This window comes from Xiphophorus hellerii, chromosome 11, assembly GCF_003331165.1.
Source record: "Xiphophorus hellerii strain 12219 chromosome 11, Xiphophorus_hellerii-4.1, whole genome shotgun sequence".
Taxonomy (NCBI): domain Eukaryota; kingdom Metazoa; phylum Chordata; class Actinopteri; order Cyprinodontiformes; family Poeciliidae; genus Xiphophorus; species Xiphophorus hellerii.
In genome coordinates, this window is record NC_045682.1 from 325329 (window position 1) to 342947 (window position 17619).

The following is a 17619-nucleotide window of genomic DNA, read 5'->3' on the forward strand; positions in this document are numbered from 1 at the left end:
ATTTATTCTACATATTTTTGAAGTCTATTCAGAAACTTTTATTTTGAACCCTGAACATCAAAAGGAAAACAAACCTTTAAAGACTTGGGTAAATATTTATTATACAGCAGCCAGAGAATATCATAATCAAACAACCTACTTCAATCATGTGTAATATTTTGACATACAAGCATGAACAGTATAAGTTGCCTGGCAAAATAACACTTATTCCAAAATAGGTGAAGATTCTTTTAACTTAATAAGCTGACTTTATTTTTTGGATCAACCTGTTTGCAAGGTGTAAAATGTGAGGTTTAAAATAATTCATGGTGTGTTTTTTTTGTTTGTTTTTTGGAATGTCAAAAAACTGACCCAAAGATGGGGACATGACAGTCTCTTCTGTGGAACTACTTTGTGACTCCACCAGGGTGTACTTTGACCTGTGTTTGTTATTCCTCACACTTAGCTTAGCATTTTTGCTTTCAGTAACCTTTTAGTAATTAGCGCTGTAACTCCTAGCACTTTGTTGCATTGCAGCCTTAGTCAAACCTGAACATGATCCCGGTGCTTAACCAGCTGTTCAACTGAAGTATTGGAGTAGAGCTGATTCCTTTTTAGCTTTTAGGGTTTTATATTCATATTTTGCTCTTTTTAACTAAATGCCATGTAATTGTTTTTAGATTCTGTACTTTGCTTGTATTCTGTACATTTTCAGAATGTACAGAATACTTGCAGTGTATGGGACTATAAAGTAGTAATTTATTTAAAGAAAGATGATGTACTAACATGTTAAACACTAAAATATTCTCACTACCCACTTATACCAGCATGCCCTGAACTAAAACAAAGATGTCTTATTTAAGAGCTATTTATTCTTGATCAACACGATCAAAGGATATGTATAGACCCTGCATTTTATTTGCCTTGAAACCCAAGAAATTAAATAAATGTAAAAATTAATTCCACAGTTTATACACACTGTTTTGAAGAATTACAAAATGACCATCCACCCTGGTGGATCATTTCTGATAATGGCAGATGAACCGATGTGTTCTTTTTCCATTGCTGGCTGTAGAGCACTTCCTTTTGTACAGAACAGTTTTTCTCCAGCACCACGGAAACTGATTCAATACAATGCTTATTTGATACCAGACTTCACGCTGAGATAAAAGCAGCTTTTGGGTCAGACCATCTCAAAGTCCACTATTCTATTTGACTCTGAGCCTTAAATTCTTTGTTTTCTCGATAAATGGAGTCAGTGGCGTAGACCAGACCCCTCCATGGCTGCAGAGGAGTCTGAAAAGACTCTTTAACTTGTCCTTCACACAGCTGAGAGCAGGCTGATTACCTACTACTGAGGTAATCTTCTAACCTGCTGACGACCCAGGTTCTGAAAAAAAAAATTGAAAGATTAAAAAATACAGGCAGCGACTTGGTAGAGAATTATATGTTAAGAACAATACGTGTGCAGCATGTAAGTGCTCTTTTAGGATCCTTAAACATTAACAGGCAATTATCTAAAAATGACAGAAGACAACACCAACACTAGCTCCAGTCATATTTCTATAGCTGTTCTTTAAGTGAAATTTTGCAAGAATATTTTTATGATTATCATTATTTAGGACAAATTAGTTGGAAAAGATTGCCAGCAGTGTCTCTCAAACTTCCTCCAATTAACTAACTTAACTCTGTATAAATAGACTGAATTGAATTTTGGACACCAGTACATTGAATTGAAGAAAGGTCAGTTTCTGTTTGGCCTGTATTAAATTATTTCTTCCTTGTTGTGTCTTGTGATAATACCAAAAGAAAATATATTGGAAGGTGGGTCTGGATTTTAAAGCCCGTATACAAAATTATTAGTACTTCTAAGGACTCTTTAAATCTGTGAACATCACCTGTGTGTCTGTTGGAGGCTGCAGAGTTCTCAGTATTATACTCACTAGGCATTTTAAAGCCCAAAGAGCCAATGAGTGGATGAGGCAGTTGAGAAGAGGGAACTGAATGAGGAAGTCGGCAATGGGAATTCACATGTAGGTGTTTGTAGGAATATTGGACATTCAGACTGTATTTAGGGCTGCAGGAAACCTGATCTGCTTCATTTGTCAAAGCAGATCTTTTCTTTCTGTAGACTGTATCAATTAGATTCTTGACTCTCTCCTTCCAGAGCCTCTTCCATGGGGAGAAACTGGAGATAGCTGGCTGGAGAAGCCTAGTGACCGCCTGCTAGACATCAACAAACCCATGTTAGCAAATTATTTAGTTGGGTTTTGTAATTTCATCTTTAGCTATGTTGCTCTGATGTGAGACTTTTCTTCAACAACATAAATGTTACCTATTTGTTGAATAACAGATTTTTCTCTATTTGCTCAAATAAATATAAATGTAAGACACTGCCTTCCTACATTACTCCAGTTTTATTTCCCTAAGCTTGTCTCATCCATCCATCCATCACAACCTTCTTTAACATTAGAAGCACTATTTTAAATTAGTCACAATCTTATTAGGATTTAGTCACAAAATAAATAAAAATGTAAGAGGTTCATCTGGTCACTTAAGTTGGCAAAAAAATAGGCAGAAAAACAAATGATTAAAAAAAACAGAAAAGCCACCTGGGTGTAAGGAGCTGATCTGAGTTTGGTCCTCTGCTTGACGTCTTTAGTTCTCAGCTGTTTTTGGTTGTCCTGACTCAAGACAAACTGTGAAGTAAGCTTGGCAACTTGGATCTGGTCTTCAGATAACTGCAGTTCCTTGCACTCAGTGTCTCTGTGGGGAAAAAAAATACAGACGGTTAGGCTTTAAACTGGCTTATCATTTATTCTTCATGGAGAATAACTGATAAGCTACTAAGACACAAACTCACGTGAGAACGTAGTTCACACTGACCACGCAGTGAGGTCTGGAAGAGCGGCTGTTGTGGACAATGGTTGCATAGCTTTGCACCCACACCCAGCCTCCATGTTTTACTAACATGCGGTAATACTTTGTTGTCACTTGACCTTTAATAAGTACTAAAAGAACACAAAGACCATAATCAGACAAAAGTAGTAAAACCTTTCAGGGTCTGGGGGACCTTCCATGTTTTACTTCTGTTAACTAGCTCTAGTTAATACAGCACTTTGGTGCAACTGGGAACCAAGTAAGCTTAGCAACTTGGATCAGGTCCTCAGATAACTATCATTGGTATACTAGTGGAAACTGACTGCTACTATGTTACTATAAACCTAGAAGTCAGTTTCAAAAATCACTTTGTTGATGAGCAAGAGTGGCTGGGTTTGAACTTTAACGTTCAAAAATACTAATCACTTGTACAATATGCAATGTAAAGGATTTTAAACTGAGAGACAACCACAAAATAAAAGTTAGACTATTCAACCTGTTTTGGTACCAGGTTGTCTTAAAGGCTGTGAAACTTAGGCATTCTGTGGGGTAAAGGAAACTGTTGTCCATTTTATTTTTAGAGTTCCAATATTTGTCTTTTCATATTCCTTAGTTATTCCTTAATTGCAAATCAACTGAAAATATTCCCAGAGATTTAGAAAACTCACATAAATGGTGTGCATAGCGTAGGTGTAGAACGTCACATGTGTGAACATGGTGGTAGAGGGTTTTCTCAATCAGATCTTGAGGCTCAAAGCCTGTCAGCTCAGCAACGCTGGCTCCAGCACAGCACAGGACACAAGTTAGACACTTATCTCAAAAGCAAAGGGCTGCAGTAAAGTGGTTAGCAACAGACTAGTTCAAAGCCAATATTTGAAAACAGCAATATAAAGAACATATTTTTACATGACTGGGTGAGATTCTTCAGGAAGCAGCAAATGTGTCTCCTACCTCATGTCCAAAAAGATGAGTTTTAAGTCCAGATTTGCCCGAAACATAAACATGTTGCTGTGAAGTTTGATTTCAGTGATCCCACTCGGGGGCAGGGAATGGCCGACTCCCACCAAACCCACAATCTGATAACAGCATTCGTACAATGTCATCTCAGTCCTGTGTAGACTGAGTTTTAGGTAGCCACTGCAATGGATCACCTAGAAAACAGCATGACAGTTCTACTGTCCCATGGTACTTCATATACAGTACACACAAGGACAAAGTTGTTGGAAAGTCTCTTAATGACTAAAAAGCCCACAATGATCTTCAACCTCTTGGAAGACCATTGTGGTCTTCCAGACCTGTGATTGGAACCGAGCTTTCTGACATTAACAGTACATTTCTCTCCAGAATGCCTTGATAGTCTTGCAATTTCATCATACTCTGCACAGATTCGAGGCACCCTGTACAAGATGCAGTAAAGCAGCCTCCGAACAAAACTGAGCATCCTCCATTTTTCACAGTGGAAACGGTGTTCTTTTCTCGATAACTCCTGGCCACATAGTGCTGATGTGCCTTGTCAGAATGCTCTAGTTTTGTCTCATGACTTTATGTTAATAGTGGATAAAAAAATAAATGCAGAAATGTAGATTTAATTAAAAGCATATTCAATACCTTTCAATTGTTATGCATTCTGGGATTAACATTTAGTATATGAGTCTTTGTGTCCCCTACACAGGACTCTAACCCTAAGTCCGTCATGACTGGGTTCCAAAGGTAAACTGGTGCTATCAGGTCTGTCTGATAATTTTATGGTTGCCGATGGACGGAATCTAAAGGAGTAATAGTGAAACGATGAGTATCTGGCTGGAGAACTTCAAGATATTTGCTTTTTGCAAATGAAGCAGCTGGAGTGAGATTGGGGCTATAGCACTCAAACAAACAGAATCTGTAAACAGAACCTCCAGATTGTGGGTAAGTATCAGCTTCAGGCAGAGGAGTCTTAACTTCTCCACAGGTGTGGCATGGCTGATAGGTTTTTTCCCAGTCATCCCCAGCCAGATTTGTCTCCATGTACAGATCCTGCATGGTTTCTCCCGTTTTTCTTTTTTCTTTTTTGGCTGATACAAGCCATACATGCACAGAAGTGATTTGATTGGTAGAATCTGCTACAAAACCATAGTAGTAGCAAATCCATAATTCCGTTGTCAAATCTTAAGATCCAAACCTTTTTATCAATTATGGCAGAAGAGCGCATACAGTGTCAACGGGGCAGCCTGCACCAAACCACTATGCCAAGAGATTTCAGAGAAACTGGACACCTAAAGTACATCATCAAATGACATCATCGCAGTGTCAACAGACACACTCACAGCCCACCCATGTTCTCACCCATATTAATGTTAACATAGCAAGGAAGTTGGGATGTTTGGAGTTTATGGTATCAAATTTATGCCAAAAGTCCACCATGAGCATGTATTACACTCCACAGTCCGTTGGAGGCAACAATTTGAATTCACTACGAACGTTTACACGATCCACATTGATTCTTGGCATCTTGTGGCACAGTTGTGGGAGCCGCAGGCATCCTGTCGCACTCTGTCACCATTGTGGCCAGGGATGCAGTGCTAGCGTATCCATCAATACATTAAAATTAATTAATTTCAATAATTTATGCTCAGTTCATTCAATGGCTCTTCCTCAACCTCTCTGCACCTTATACATACACAAAGCGCAATGTAAGACATCGTTTCCATGTGAAGTAAATGCAGTCACATTGTATTCCAGATCTTATAGTGTTTATTATATAACAACCAATAAAATCACAATTTGAAAGTAATTATTGATTAACAGGCAATAGTTATTAACTAGTTTAATTATTATATCAACCTCTTGGTAACTGAATTGTGCTCGTGAGGAGTGTAAGACATTTTTGTGGTGGACTATTGGCATAAATTTGATGCCATTGGATTTAACCTGTAGATGGAAGTAATTTAGATACTCACTTTAGGATTCTACGGTGGCCCTGAGGTGCAAACCACTTCACCAAATTGAAAGCACAATTACAAATTACAAAAGCACTACAACCTTAACAGAAGAACTACAACATTAATGGAAGAACAACAACATTAATGGAAGAACTACAACATTAACAAAACGGAAAGGGTATGTCCCAGTTGGAGATCGCTGATTGGACAACAGTGCTTTTGAACCCGAAGTTATCGCTTGAGCGGGTCGGCCCGTTGTTGCGATACGTTATAGCGTCCGCCATATTGAAAGTGTCTTATCTACCAGCAAGCTAATACAAGTAAATGGACTGAACTTTATAAAGTGCCGTTCTGCAAAATATTTCAAGTTAATGAATGCCACAGACACAAACTCTCACACATTATTATATATAGGAATGGAAAAAAAAACAAAGGACAACGTTTCGAACTTTTTGATGTGATTATTTAAATGTTTTCTGGCACAATAATTACATTTGGTACAGCTGATTCTGATAAATCGTTTTTATTGATGAACACATACAGTACATGTGTGAATACATCACCTTTACAGTGATGTATTCATGAACATATTAACACAATTCCATAATTCAATGTGAATTTGCTATTTCAAGATATGAATTAAAAAACATAACGTAAAGGCATTGGCTCCACTTTGTACAGTAAAACCGTTGAAGTCCACGCAGCACGTTTTCTCCACTGCCACTGTCAAGATGGCGGTGACGTAAGTAGGACTCAGCGTATAAGTATTCATGCTTATTGTCCAATCAGCGATTTCTTAGGTCTCCAACTGGGACATACCCTTTCTGTTTCGTTAAGGTTGTAGTGCTTTTGTAATTTGTAATTGTGCTTTCAATTTGCTGAAGTGGTTTGCACCTCAGAGCCACCGTAGGATTCACTTTTCCCAGGCTGCCTGAACTTGGTTACTTACAGAATCCCTCTTTACTTTGACCCTTTCATACCACAGACAGTGCAGCTTTTTATTTAGTCTCTTCTGCTTTTCTGGACATACATTTGCATACTCAACTTTTGAAAATATGAACATAACAAACTGATTGGAGTTTTCCACACATCATTCATTTGATTTTTAAAAAATACTTTTATTGGTTGTGTTGAAACTGGTGTCTCTCCTCTTTTGCCGTGGGATTATTAGGTTCCCTGAGCTTTATGCACAGTTTACAGGTCAGAGCGCTAGATAATGTTGAAGGTATCAGTGCTGTGAGAAATCTTAAATTAGAATAAAAAAAACCATGCTGCACATACCTTATAGCCCCCACATGCCAATCCTGCATTCCTTTTGGCAAGAACACATTTCATCCTCAAAAAGAAGGATCGTTCAACTTTGTATTCTGGAGCATAGAAACCAAAGCATTGAGTCACATGTTGTACAGACAATATTTCCTTTATATTCTTTATTGTTTTTCAGCAACATGGTGTAGAAGGCGCTCTAGCTTAATGCAAATATAGAAAACCACAAACACACAAGGCAAACCTATTCCACCTATTAGACACAGGTCTAATAGGTGGTGTGTCGCCCCACACTCAGCAGATTGAAAGGATTTTCCATTTTGATTTCTTTCATCTAGTTTAAGTGTTGTAATGATCATACACATTAAAATTAGAACATTAAAAACACTTTAGAACAACCTAAATTGTGAGAGCTTGAGGTACCTGGACAGAAGTGATGGTGAGGTGGCTGCTGAAAACTTAGTACTGTCGTCATCTCGTCATGGTCTGATGGGTGGATGTATTCAAATATACTGTTTCCTGTTAGTTCAACCTGCAACGTGCACATTTGCAGCAGCTAGTATTTTTTCCAGGCTATGTAGTGTTCATTGTCACAACTAAACACTAACATATCGATCCAAATCAAGTGCTTACAGACCCAAAAGGTAAGCTACTTATAGTAATACTTATAAATATATTAAAATATATATCAAATAGATGATATACCATATAATATATAAAATATATTCATGGGGGAAACTGTGTTTAAAATTGTTTGTCCCATCGATCTCAATGGGACAAACCTGGCAAAAAACAGTTATTTAAAAAAAAATATGAATGACTGAATTGTATCATACAAGAAAAAGCCCACAGATCTGAGCTGGAGTCCTTGTTACGGAGTAAAGCTTCTTCTCAAACAAGACGGAGGCTCGTATTTCCTTTACTGAACCTTTCTGTTCAGTATTTATTGAAGAGAAAAAAGGAACGGCGTCCGCTGATTACGGGCAACCGCAGTTCGTTACCAATGGCAATCAATGTCAACAAAACAAGATAGTGACAAACAGTAACAGATCCTTAAGCATTCTTCAAAATAAAAGACTTCCTCTATTCAAATAAATCATGTCTTATCATGTCTAAATATATTTCACTTCACCTTTGTAATTATATACAATCATGTTCAATACAATTAATAATAATCATCATGTAAATTATGCTTAACATATAATTGTAAATCAGTCATTTATCATGCAAATATACCGAACAACATAAGTGTAAAAAAGTCACAACATCCCTACCTGGGACAAGCCGAGGTGGACAGATGCTGTTTCGGAGATGTACATGATTTTCCCATCAGATGCAACAACAAACAGAAAGCCATCTAGAGTCTGAAAAGCACAATGACAAGGTTGGTGCCATTTTCCATCAGCAAGAAAGATTTATAGTTTTGCTTTTGAGAAAAAGCAAAACTATAACTATTTAGCAAAATGCCTTTTGCATTTTGCTAAAATGCCAGCAAAAGGTTCTCCAGACATTTTAGAATATCTGTATGAACACAGCTTATATTACATATGCTGTATATATATATTTACATTTAAGCCAATAGTCCCACAGTGCAGTACAGTAGTCTCTACCCATGAAAGCCTACTATATCACACAGCAGTTTTCACTTCAATGTAATCCTATAAATATTGTGAGAATGAGATGTCTGCTGTTTTTGCTTTTTTCCCAAGTTTTTTGTTTCAAATCATCACACACATTTTAATTCCAGAAAAACATAGCTATGCAGATAAAATAAGCACGTTTCAAATAATTATTTCATTTCCACGGGAAGATGATTGAACCAACTTGTGTGAAAAATAATTGCCTCCTAAACTTACAACTGTCATCTGCTGTTAGAGATAACTGACATTGGTGTGAGGGAATTTTGGTTCTCTTTCTTTGCAGAGCAGCTTTAATTCAACCACGTTGTTAGTTTTGAAGTATGCGTTACTAATTTGCGGTTCTGCCACAGCACCTCAATCAAATTTAAGTCTGAATGCCTTCTGTTTTTTTGAGCCATTCAGAAATATGTTTGTAGGGTGTGTTGATCATTGCATGACCCAAACACATTTTTGCAGCATCTTGCTGCAAACCTTTTTCACAGTTAAAATTCCACATATAAAAATCACAGTTCTTCACAAAGATCCAATCATGATTTAGTAAAGCGTAAATTAAAGGCAAAGAGAGTGACTTGAATAAGAATGTCTTCAGCTGCTATTTAAATGAATAAAGATTCTGAAGACAAGATAAAAACAAAGATAGCTCATTCCACAGTCAAGGTGCAACAGTCTTCAGAAGTTTCCCTCAAGTTTTATACTTGATCTTTGGGATGACGAGTAGAGCAAAGGTTATATTCATTTCTTTCAAACTTGGCAGTTTGTTAGTTCAACTTAATTATAGATATTTATTTTGTTAGAAAAGATATACTGCCCTGTGGAAAGCATTAAAACTGATTGAGTACAAAGCATTACTTTCATTGAAAACACTACAACATGTCATATTCAAACAACAGCAGGAGAAAATGAAAGACAATGTACTTACTTGTAAAAGGTGGGAGCTCAACATGTTCAGACCCAAACTTGGCAAATTGCTCCATCCACCCATACCTACAATGATGTAACGATAGTTCAAATTATATATCTACCTGTGTATATGAATATGTATAGTTGCATAATTAAACAAGTGTTATGAAATACATTACTAGCATTGAGAGCTTTAATATCTGATACAGCTAAATAGCTAATAGCTACTGTTGTCCAAGCAGTACTTTGCTACCAGTACATCCACTAAATATTGTGCAGGTTTATTACTAACATTTTCCACAAATAAAAACTCTCAATCTGTTCATGTAACAGCAACCCAGACTTGCATGGCCAGATTTGCTGAGCACTGACCAAATTTCTCTACTATAAACACAAAGACTATCTCAGTCTTTTTATTTTACCTTTGAAATCACACACTTTTCAACTGACCACACCTATAAACCAGCAGATGATATAAATTCAACATTTGTTGCTTAAAGGATGATTAAAATAAAGAATGAAGGGGATTTTCTGTTTGGGGTGAAGAGCTGAATATGAGGGAGTTCTGAAAGTAAGTCCTTGACTTTGAAATAATAAAGAAGGATCCATTTATAATGTAAAGGTACAGATTAGTATACAAAGATGGACTATACAATTCCAGGCTTCAAAATTGAACAAACTTCAGAAATGAATGGGAAATCTGTATGGAAAAAAGGCAAATACAAACCTCATGATACACATTTTTAAGCCTTTACGGTTTAGAAATTTGCTTCTGTAAGCATCCTGAAAAAATATTGCATAAATCTCTTGTAAATTCTGACAAGGCAGTAATCGTTGTCTTTGGACCAGAACTTCTAAAACAGAAACTGCTTCATCAATCACTTAATATGGATATAATTGAATGGTGCAAGTCTGGACATGTGACCATTAGGTCATGTATCTTCATTCCAAACACTGAACTGCCTGCTGTGAATATTCACCTTTATTACATCCCCACAGAGTTTATGAACCCCCATCAGCTGATTGGGCTGCTACATATGATATGATCCAAACAGGAGTTGCCAGAGTAAATATGCAGAAACTTTTTGATTCTCTAGAATAGCGCCAATGAGCTAAATAATGTCTTTAAGAGACTCAAACCCAAGAACTGCAGGGCAAGAAGGTCCACTACCAACAGCTAAAAAACGAGTTCATTCATTTTTTACTGACCACCCAGTTCAGCCAATGATCAATCAGTTTTGTGAAATTAACTGAAGGTGCATCTCATGAGCCATCAACTGGTAAATATGTAATGTATAAAACTGGAGAACAACACAATGTTACATTTCTGACAGTGAAAGGACAAGGATTAAAAGAAGAGTGAGACTGTGACGGAGGAGTTAGGGAGTAAAGCAGAGGAAGAGGAGAAGAGGCCAAGGACATAATAATGCGGTCATAATGTCTCCATTGATCCAACACCATCAGGTAATAGTTTGCAACCCACAACAAGATTCTGATGGAGTTCCTCTCATCCTACTCCTCATTCCTTAATCACATCGAAGAATTTTTCTCAGCATGCAAAGAAAGACAGGACAGTAATTCCTACAGCACATTGTCTCACATATGTCCCTATTCCTACTGTAGCTTTTTTTTCTTTGTGCTCTGCTTTCTGTGTCACAAACTGCAATAAAAGCATAAATGTGAATCTTGTCCAGTCTCTTGCCATTGATCTCCCACCATTGCAATTTACAATTTTTGTCATCAAAATTTTAGCCATAGTTTACCTCATGATATTCCTCCAGAGTACTATATTGACAACATGACTAATCTATTTGACTGTCTTATCCGTACTCAATGAAACAAGTCCTGGGCATTCTGAAGCGCTAATATATTCATTGGTGCAGGTATTTTGAGAAAGAAGCTTGCTTTTGCATGTAATCCATTTTGTTTTGCTATTTGTACAAATTGTTTTGAGAAATCCCAGCACTATTTGGCAGTTGTCGAGAATAATTCAAGAAATGCACCAAAGCAACTGAGAAAAACAGCAACTTTTCTTCTTTTCGTTGACATGTTACACGACATAGAAAATAATCCTACATCACTTCATCTGTTTCCTCTTGTACATTCTGCTCTGTCTTCTCAAACTCCCAGTCACTCGTGATGGCTAAGTTTTTTCTATGTATATAGAATGCTCGGTATGAGGGATTGCTGGAAAAGTCAACGACTCAATACAATCTGCTATGTTTCCTTAGAGAGAAACTTTTTATGATGAACTGAGCTAAATGCTCAGTTATTGATAACTAGAATTAAATGGAATATATGTGAGATTGAATTGAAAAGACTTCTGTTTCCAAAGTGCCTCGAAAGGAAATTCATTGTTAATTGGTGCTATAAGAAATAAGCTGAATTTAAATGAATCTGTAAGATATGATCAGTTACCTTACGTATCATCAATGGAAAGTTAATGAATTAACAATACAAATCAAACATGACACATAGCACAGTAATGCTGTAGGTACAATGAGCAGGCAAACCCCGTAACTGTCATCTCCAAATCCTTACATGTCAGAAGTAGGTTCATGAAAGATTAATAAAAAAATTCGGTTATATATATAGAGAGAGTGAAAAAAGAGAGAGAAAGAGATGAAGACAATTTTATTTGACTGCTATGGGGGAATTTTTCTGCCATAATTCAAGAGCACACATTTTCATTTTGAAAATTCATTCTTCTCAAAACTTGTAATGTTTACTCAAACCTTTCTCACCGCTCTCTTGCAGAACTCTCTACTTGTTTACATTCTCTGCTTTCTTTTGGCAACCTCTCAGCCAATAGAATCAAAGTGTTGTACAGGGTTCATTTGTTTCCTTTTAGCGGCTGTGCCTGTGTGTCTATCCATTGGATGTAGAGATGTTGGGTGAACAAACTCCTGCCTAATATCAGAAAGATGTTAGTGATCAGTAGCACACTGCTAGTGGATGTTTAGCGTAACATGGAACAGAAAGCTGAGGCTGTTGTTTCTCCTTACATATAGTGGGTGGCGCAGGTTGCTACAATCGCTAGTAGCCACACAGGCACACCCGCTAGAAGGAAACAAACAAACCCAGTAAAACACTTTCATTCTATTGGCTGAGAGGTCACAGCGCATTTTGTTCCAGAAGCAAGCAGTTTCCTACAGGAGCAGAGAGTCCGAGCAGAGACTATGTCTCTACAAGTTTTGAGAAGAAAGACATGAAGTCCTGCTTTCAAAACAAAAATGTAAGCAAAAGTATTAAAAGTTTTGAGAACAAAAGACATGAAGTCCTACTTTCAGACTGAAATGTGGCAGAAAAGTTCCCCCATAAAACTTTTTTTTTTGATGTTGTTGTTGTTTGTTTAATTATTTCTCTGTTTTTGTTGTTTGACAATCGTGCAATCAAGGTACTGCAGCAGGTGGGTTCTATCACCGGACCGTTTGAAAATTTAGTGAAACTCTTGAGTTCTGTGGAAACATATCCTGGGTTTTCACTTTCAAGATTCTTTGTTTTCTACATTTTTTCGTTGTTGTTTGTTTTGATAATGTCCTTATTCACCATCACTAAATTTCTAATTACATTGGCAAGAAATTTGCACTTTTTCAGGGTTCTATTTCTCTTCCGTTGCCATGGTGAAACGCGTTATCTGTCTACGGTTGATGACGTGATTAGGTTTATTCAGAGCTTGTTAATCCTGCTTTCTGAACGGGCCCCCAGGAGATCCACAAGAACCAGATCAAATTTCAGGCTGTGAGCTTTTGGTACCAAAGAACACTTCACACCAGAAGACCCAAAAGTAATCAAGACTTTAACAACTCACTTATTATTCAATCTCCGTCAACACCTTTCAAAAACTGCACTGCGATCAGTTTATTATGAATCAATTATTCTTAAGCCCGAAGAAACAGGAAAGCATATCCAGCATTCAGGAGACATAATAATAATAATAATAATAATAATAATAATAATAATAATTTAACCCTAGCTCTTATTACTATTGTTAATATTAATATTATTAATTGTAATGCGTTTATTATTATTATTGATGTTATTATAGTTTCTATTATTATTAATATTAGTTAAAAAAAACATACTAGAAGTAGTAAACTAGCCTAAAATGGAAGTTAAACATAATTTAGTTTGCATAGAATTATAAAAGACTAATAAACATTCAATTAAAATAATTGTGCAAAAGTCATAAAACTCGAGTTTATGTTAGTATTACTGCATTATGAAATACAATCGGTGATGCAGATGCATAAAAGAATTAGAGCAGTTTATAATGATCATCATGCATATAAAGAACCGCAAAGCGACCTTGTCTAGTTCGAGTAAAATGAACGTTTTTAGCATTTATTATTATTATTATTATTATTATTATTATTATTATTATTATTATAGTTCTTTTGAGATTTTTTGGGGAGAAAGAATAGATACCTCCTGCTTTGAACTGACTTTAACTGTAAAGGCCTTTTATAGTTCCTGAATTGACAGAAATCTCTTACCGTCTGTGAAGAAAGCTCTCATCCTCAGGTAGCTGCTGGTCAGCCGGATGATGGAGGCCTTGTCCAGCTGGGAGGTGATGGCCGCCGGCAGAGGAAGCAGTTTTGCCAGCTCATAAAACTCCCCATTCTCTCTTTCTCTCCGCGTCTTTGCAGCGTTTCTAGATTTTTCTTTCATTTCTAGGACGGAATTTCGCACAAAAGAAAAAAACCGCCTGCTAGCCTCTTTCACGAGCTGTTCCCAGAAAACCGCGTGCTAACAACATGCATTGGAGCATCATGATGACGGTCTCTAACCTTGAAATGATGGACGCCAAGTCATTTTCATGCACAAAAAAAAAAGCACTTTCGGGATTCCGGGTTAGTTTGCGGTTACTTCCTCTGTAACCGCAAACTAACCTCTTTAAAACTTTAACAGGCTATCAACCTTCTCTTGTTCAGTTCAACGCAATGTGTGAAAAATAAAGATGCAGAATCGTAACCCAACATGCTGAGCCGAGGGAGAGTCTGAGGAAGGTTCTTAACACTTCAGCTGCGTCTCTCTCTTTTTCTCTCTCTCTCTTTGTCTTTGTGTGTGTGTGTGTGTGTGTTTGGGTGTGTGTGTGGGGGTGTGTGCGTGCGCGTGTGTGTGTGTGTGTGTGTAAAGTCTGCCCTGAGTCAGAAATCTTTCTCACATTTATAAGGAAAAATGCTGCAGCATCCTTCCTCAAAAATCATTTTTTGTTTCACATAACTATGGATTAAACATGGTTCTTCTTTAAATTCCATGCTGGGCCTCCAATTTAAGAACAGTTCTTCAATCTCAACTTGGTAGTTGAGATTATAAATACCAACAGCACCTGAACCGAGCCATGACTCCACCTCAGTCTGGAGAACTGAGCCAAGCGTCCAAATCAACTTAATGAATCAACCAGTCTGCAAGGCAAACCCAGTCACCATCTAACCTCACCAAGCCTCCATGTCACCTCACTGAACGGAGCCAGATGTTTCTGCTGCAGCATCCTTCTGTCACCACATGCTGCAAATGACCTGAAAAGGTCATCTTTATATGATTATCAGATTTGAAATATGAACTTCTCTTGGTAAGAATTCTAGCTAACTTGGATCTAAAAGTTGGACACATCTGAAATCTGATTGTGGAGTTTTCAAGTCCAGGAGGGGAACCTGAATCAGATTTCTAGAACAGCTTCATTTCTTCAGTGGCGTATTACCAAAATGATCCAAGCCTATTGTGATGTTTTCTCTGCTGGGCCATTCAATTCTCTGTTATCATCGGAGTTATTTCATTTGTTTTTATTTAACCTTCATGTTGTTTCATTGAGATTCAAGATCTCATTTACAACAAAGACTTGTTTTGGTCATAATCTGAGTTCTCTGAGGAATTGTGATGTTTTTCACCAGATTTATTAACTTCTGGAATTTAAAAGTCTTCTTACACAAACAGATTCTAATCATGTATTAAGGATTTGGATTGTTCCATTGGTTGTTCTCAACAATTTGCTTTAAAGACTAAGCTTAAACGTTGCTTCTATTAAAGTTCACAGTAATATTGGTTTATGTATTTACTTTTAAGATGGCCATAAGCATTATTTGTTTATGATGTCAAAGATGAGTTACACGTCCCTCACTGACCCAGACTACTGATTTCAAACCACAGATACTAAATCCAATAGAAATGTTGTGACATTGAAAATATTTTGATTTGATTCTGTACCTTGCATTATTATTATTATTATTATTATTATTAAGAGTTTTTTCGTTTTGTTTTCCTCAGTAAATTCTTCTGATCTGGCTGTCCGCGCTGCTTGAGCGGAGATCAGGATAACAAGTAGGCAGAGCGGCTGACCAGCATGACCAGAGCCGCTGTTGGAGCGGAGACACGGAGACACGGAGTCACGGAGACACGGAGACACGGAGTCTTTCCGTCTCTCTGAAGCTTTATTGGCAGAAGCAGGGTCCGGAGCGGAGGGGAAACGGTGGTCCGTGTACATTCAGGCCATTTCGTTTGAAAGGAAACATGGAAAAACTCGCTACATTAGTTTTTTTCTTTTTTGTTGCTATTTTCATTTAATGAGTCAAAATGAAAAATCGGCTAACGAACCAAATCCGACTTTATAAATCCAAACGAAACGAAAAAAACGGGCAACGAATTTTAGATTTTATTTTATTTTGTTTCTGTTTGTTTTGTTTTGAGACAAGTGACCTGAAACGTGACTGTTCCTGCACGTCAAAGAAAGAAAGAAAGAAAGAAAGAAAGATTTTTTTTGATTTTTAACACCACATTTATTTTTCAATAAAAATACATTTCGACAGCATTTAGTTCATTCTTTCATGCAAACATTGAATTGAAAACTAGCTTTCTATCAACCACAGAACATATGACATTATTAAAACACCACAAAGAGAAAAATTCCATTAAGTTATTCATCAATGAAAAGAACATAAATTCTGCTTTTACTCTATGTTTTACCATCAGAATAAACATCCTGTCGACTTTTTCCCCCAAAACACCATTTAGTTTGTTTCTTCTACTAATATAAATGGAAAATTTCGCCTGTCCATTAAGAAAATTTAACAAATTCCACTTACTAGATTCCTTTTTTGTATAACCTGCACCGAATATAAACCCTACTTCAGACCAATAGACACCACATTTTTTAAAAACATCTTCTAACAAGAAAAACAATGGTGAAAGTCTTTTACACTCAAGAAACATGTGAAAAATAGTTTCTACTTCTTCACAAAAAGGACATAATTCATTTAAATCTTTTCTAAATTTAACTATAAAACTGTTAACACTTACAGCACCGTGCAAAATCCTCCACTGAAGGTCGCTTACCCTCTTACTCAAAGGGGGCTTATAAAAAACTCTCCATATTGGTTTCTGATTATCCCCGACTTTAAACCTGTCTCTCCAAACAGTATCAGTTCTTCCACTTAATTGTTTCTTATTCAATCCTTGAACAACCAGTTTATACAAACATTTTCCAATCAACATACAAAAAATAAAATCTTTTTGAGCGATCAAAAGATGGCCCGTCAATTCTGAGAAATCAATGTTCAGTCCCATTTCTGGAAACGGATCCGTAGAATCAGAGAGTTCTTCTCCATTACAAAAGTCCACCAGCATCTGCTTTTCATCCAAAGTCAATTTTCCAAGCCAGAGATCTAAAATAGTCCTCATGACTCGAATCAATTTTAATCCAAGCAAAGAAGCCGTCGCTTCTGTGTTTTGAAGTCCTGGTCCAGCCGTCTCCACAATGTGTCTTAATTTTTGAACTTTTTTCTGCAGCAGTCTTCTTGACAATCCGACTCTATCTTCTAACGCCAAACGTGCCTCAAAAATTAATGGTTCTTCTAGAAGCCAAAACAAAGATACAGTTGGTTCCAGTTTTTTCCACTCAAAAATTGTCCATGCTCTAAACAAACTTTTATAAAACATTGGCATTTCATACAACAATAACATTTTACAATTTAACAAAAACAAAGAAACATCTAAACCAAGACCTCCTACTCTTTTCAAAATAATACTTGTTATTG

The 17619-nt window shown here is 36.8% G+C and overlaps 1 protein-coding gene across 1 annotated transcript; it reads right to left on the reverse strand.

The window, feature by feature from the left end:
- Positions 1–75: 75 nt before the first annotated feature.
- Positions 76–14650, reverse strand: sim2 (SIM bHLH transcription factor 2). Its single transcript, XM_032575683.1, has 10 exons — positions 14083–14650; positions 9606–9670; positions 8321–8410; positions 7470–7578; positions 7062–7147; positions 3811–4010; positions 3528–3634; positions 2843–2990; positions 2592–2745; positions 76–1369 (listed from the first exon to the last, which is right to left on the reverse strand). The coding sequence occupies exons 1-10, from the start codon at positions 14255–14257 to the stop codon at positions 1331–1333; spliced, it is 1173 nt and encodes a 390-aa protein (XP_032431574.1). The 5' UTR covers positions 14258–14650; the 3' UTR covers positions 76–1330.
- Positions 14651–17619: the final 2969 nt, after the last annotated feature.

Coding starts and splice junctions, on each gene's coding strand:
- sim2 (XM_032575683.1), bottom strand. CDS start 14,257: ATGAAAGAAAAATCTAGAAACGCTGCAAAGACGCGGAGAGAAAGAGAG. Junction 3,635..3,810: donor CTCATCTTTTTGGACATGAG/GTAGGAGACACA, acceptor TGCTGGAGCCAG/CGTTGCTGAGCTGACAGGCT. Junction 2,991..3,527: donor ACGCTATGCACACCATTTAT/GTGAGTTTTCTA, acceptor GTGTTCTTTTAG/TACTTATTAAAGGTCAAGTG.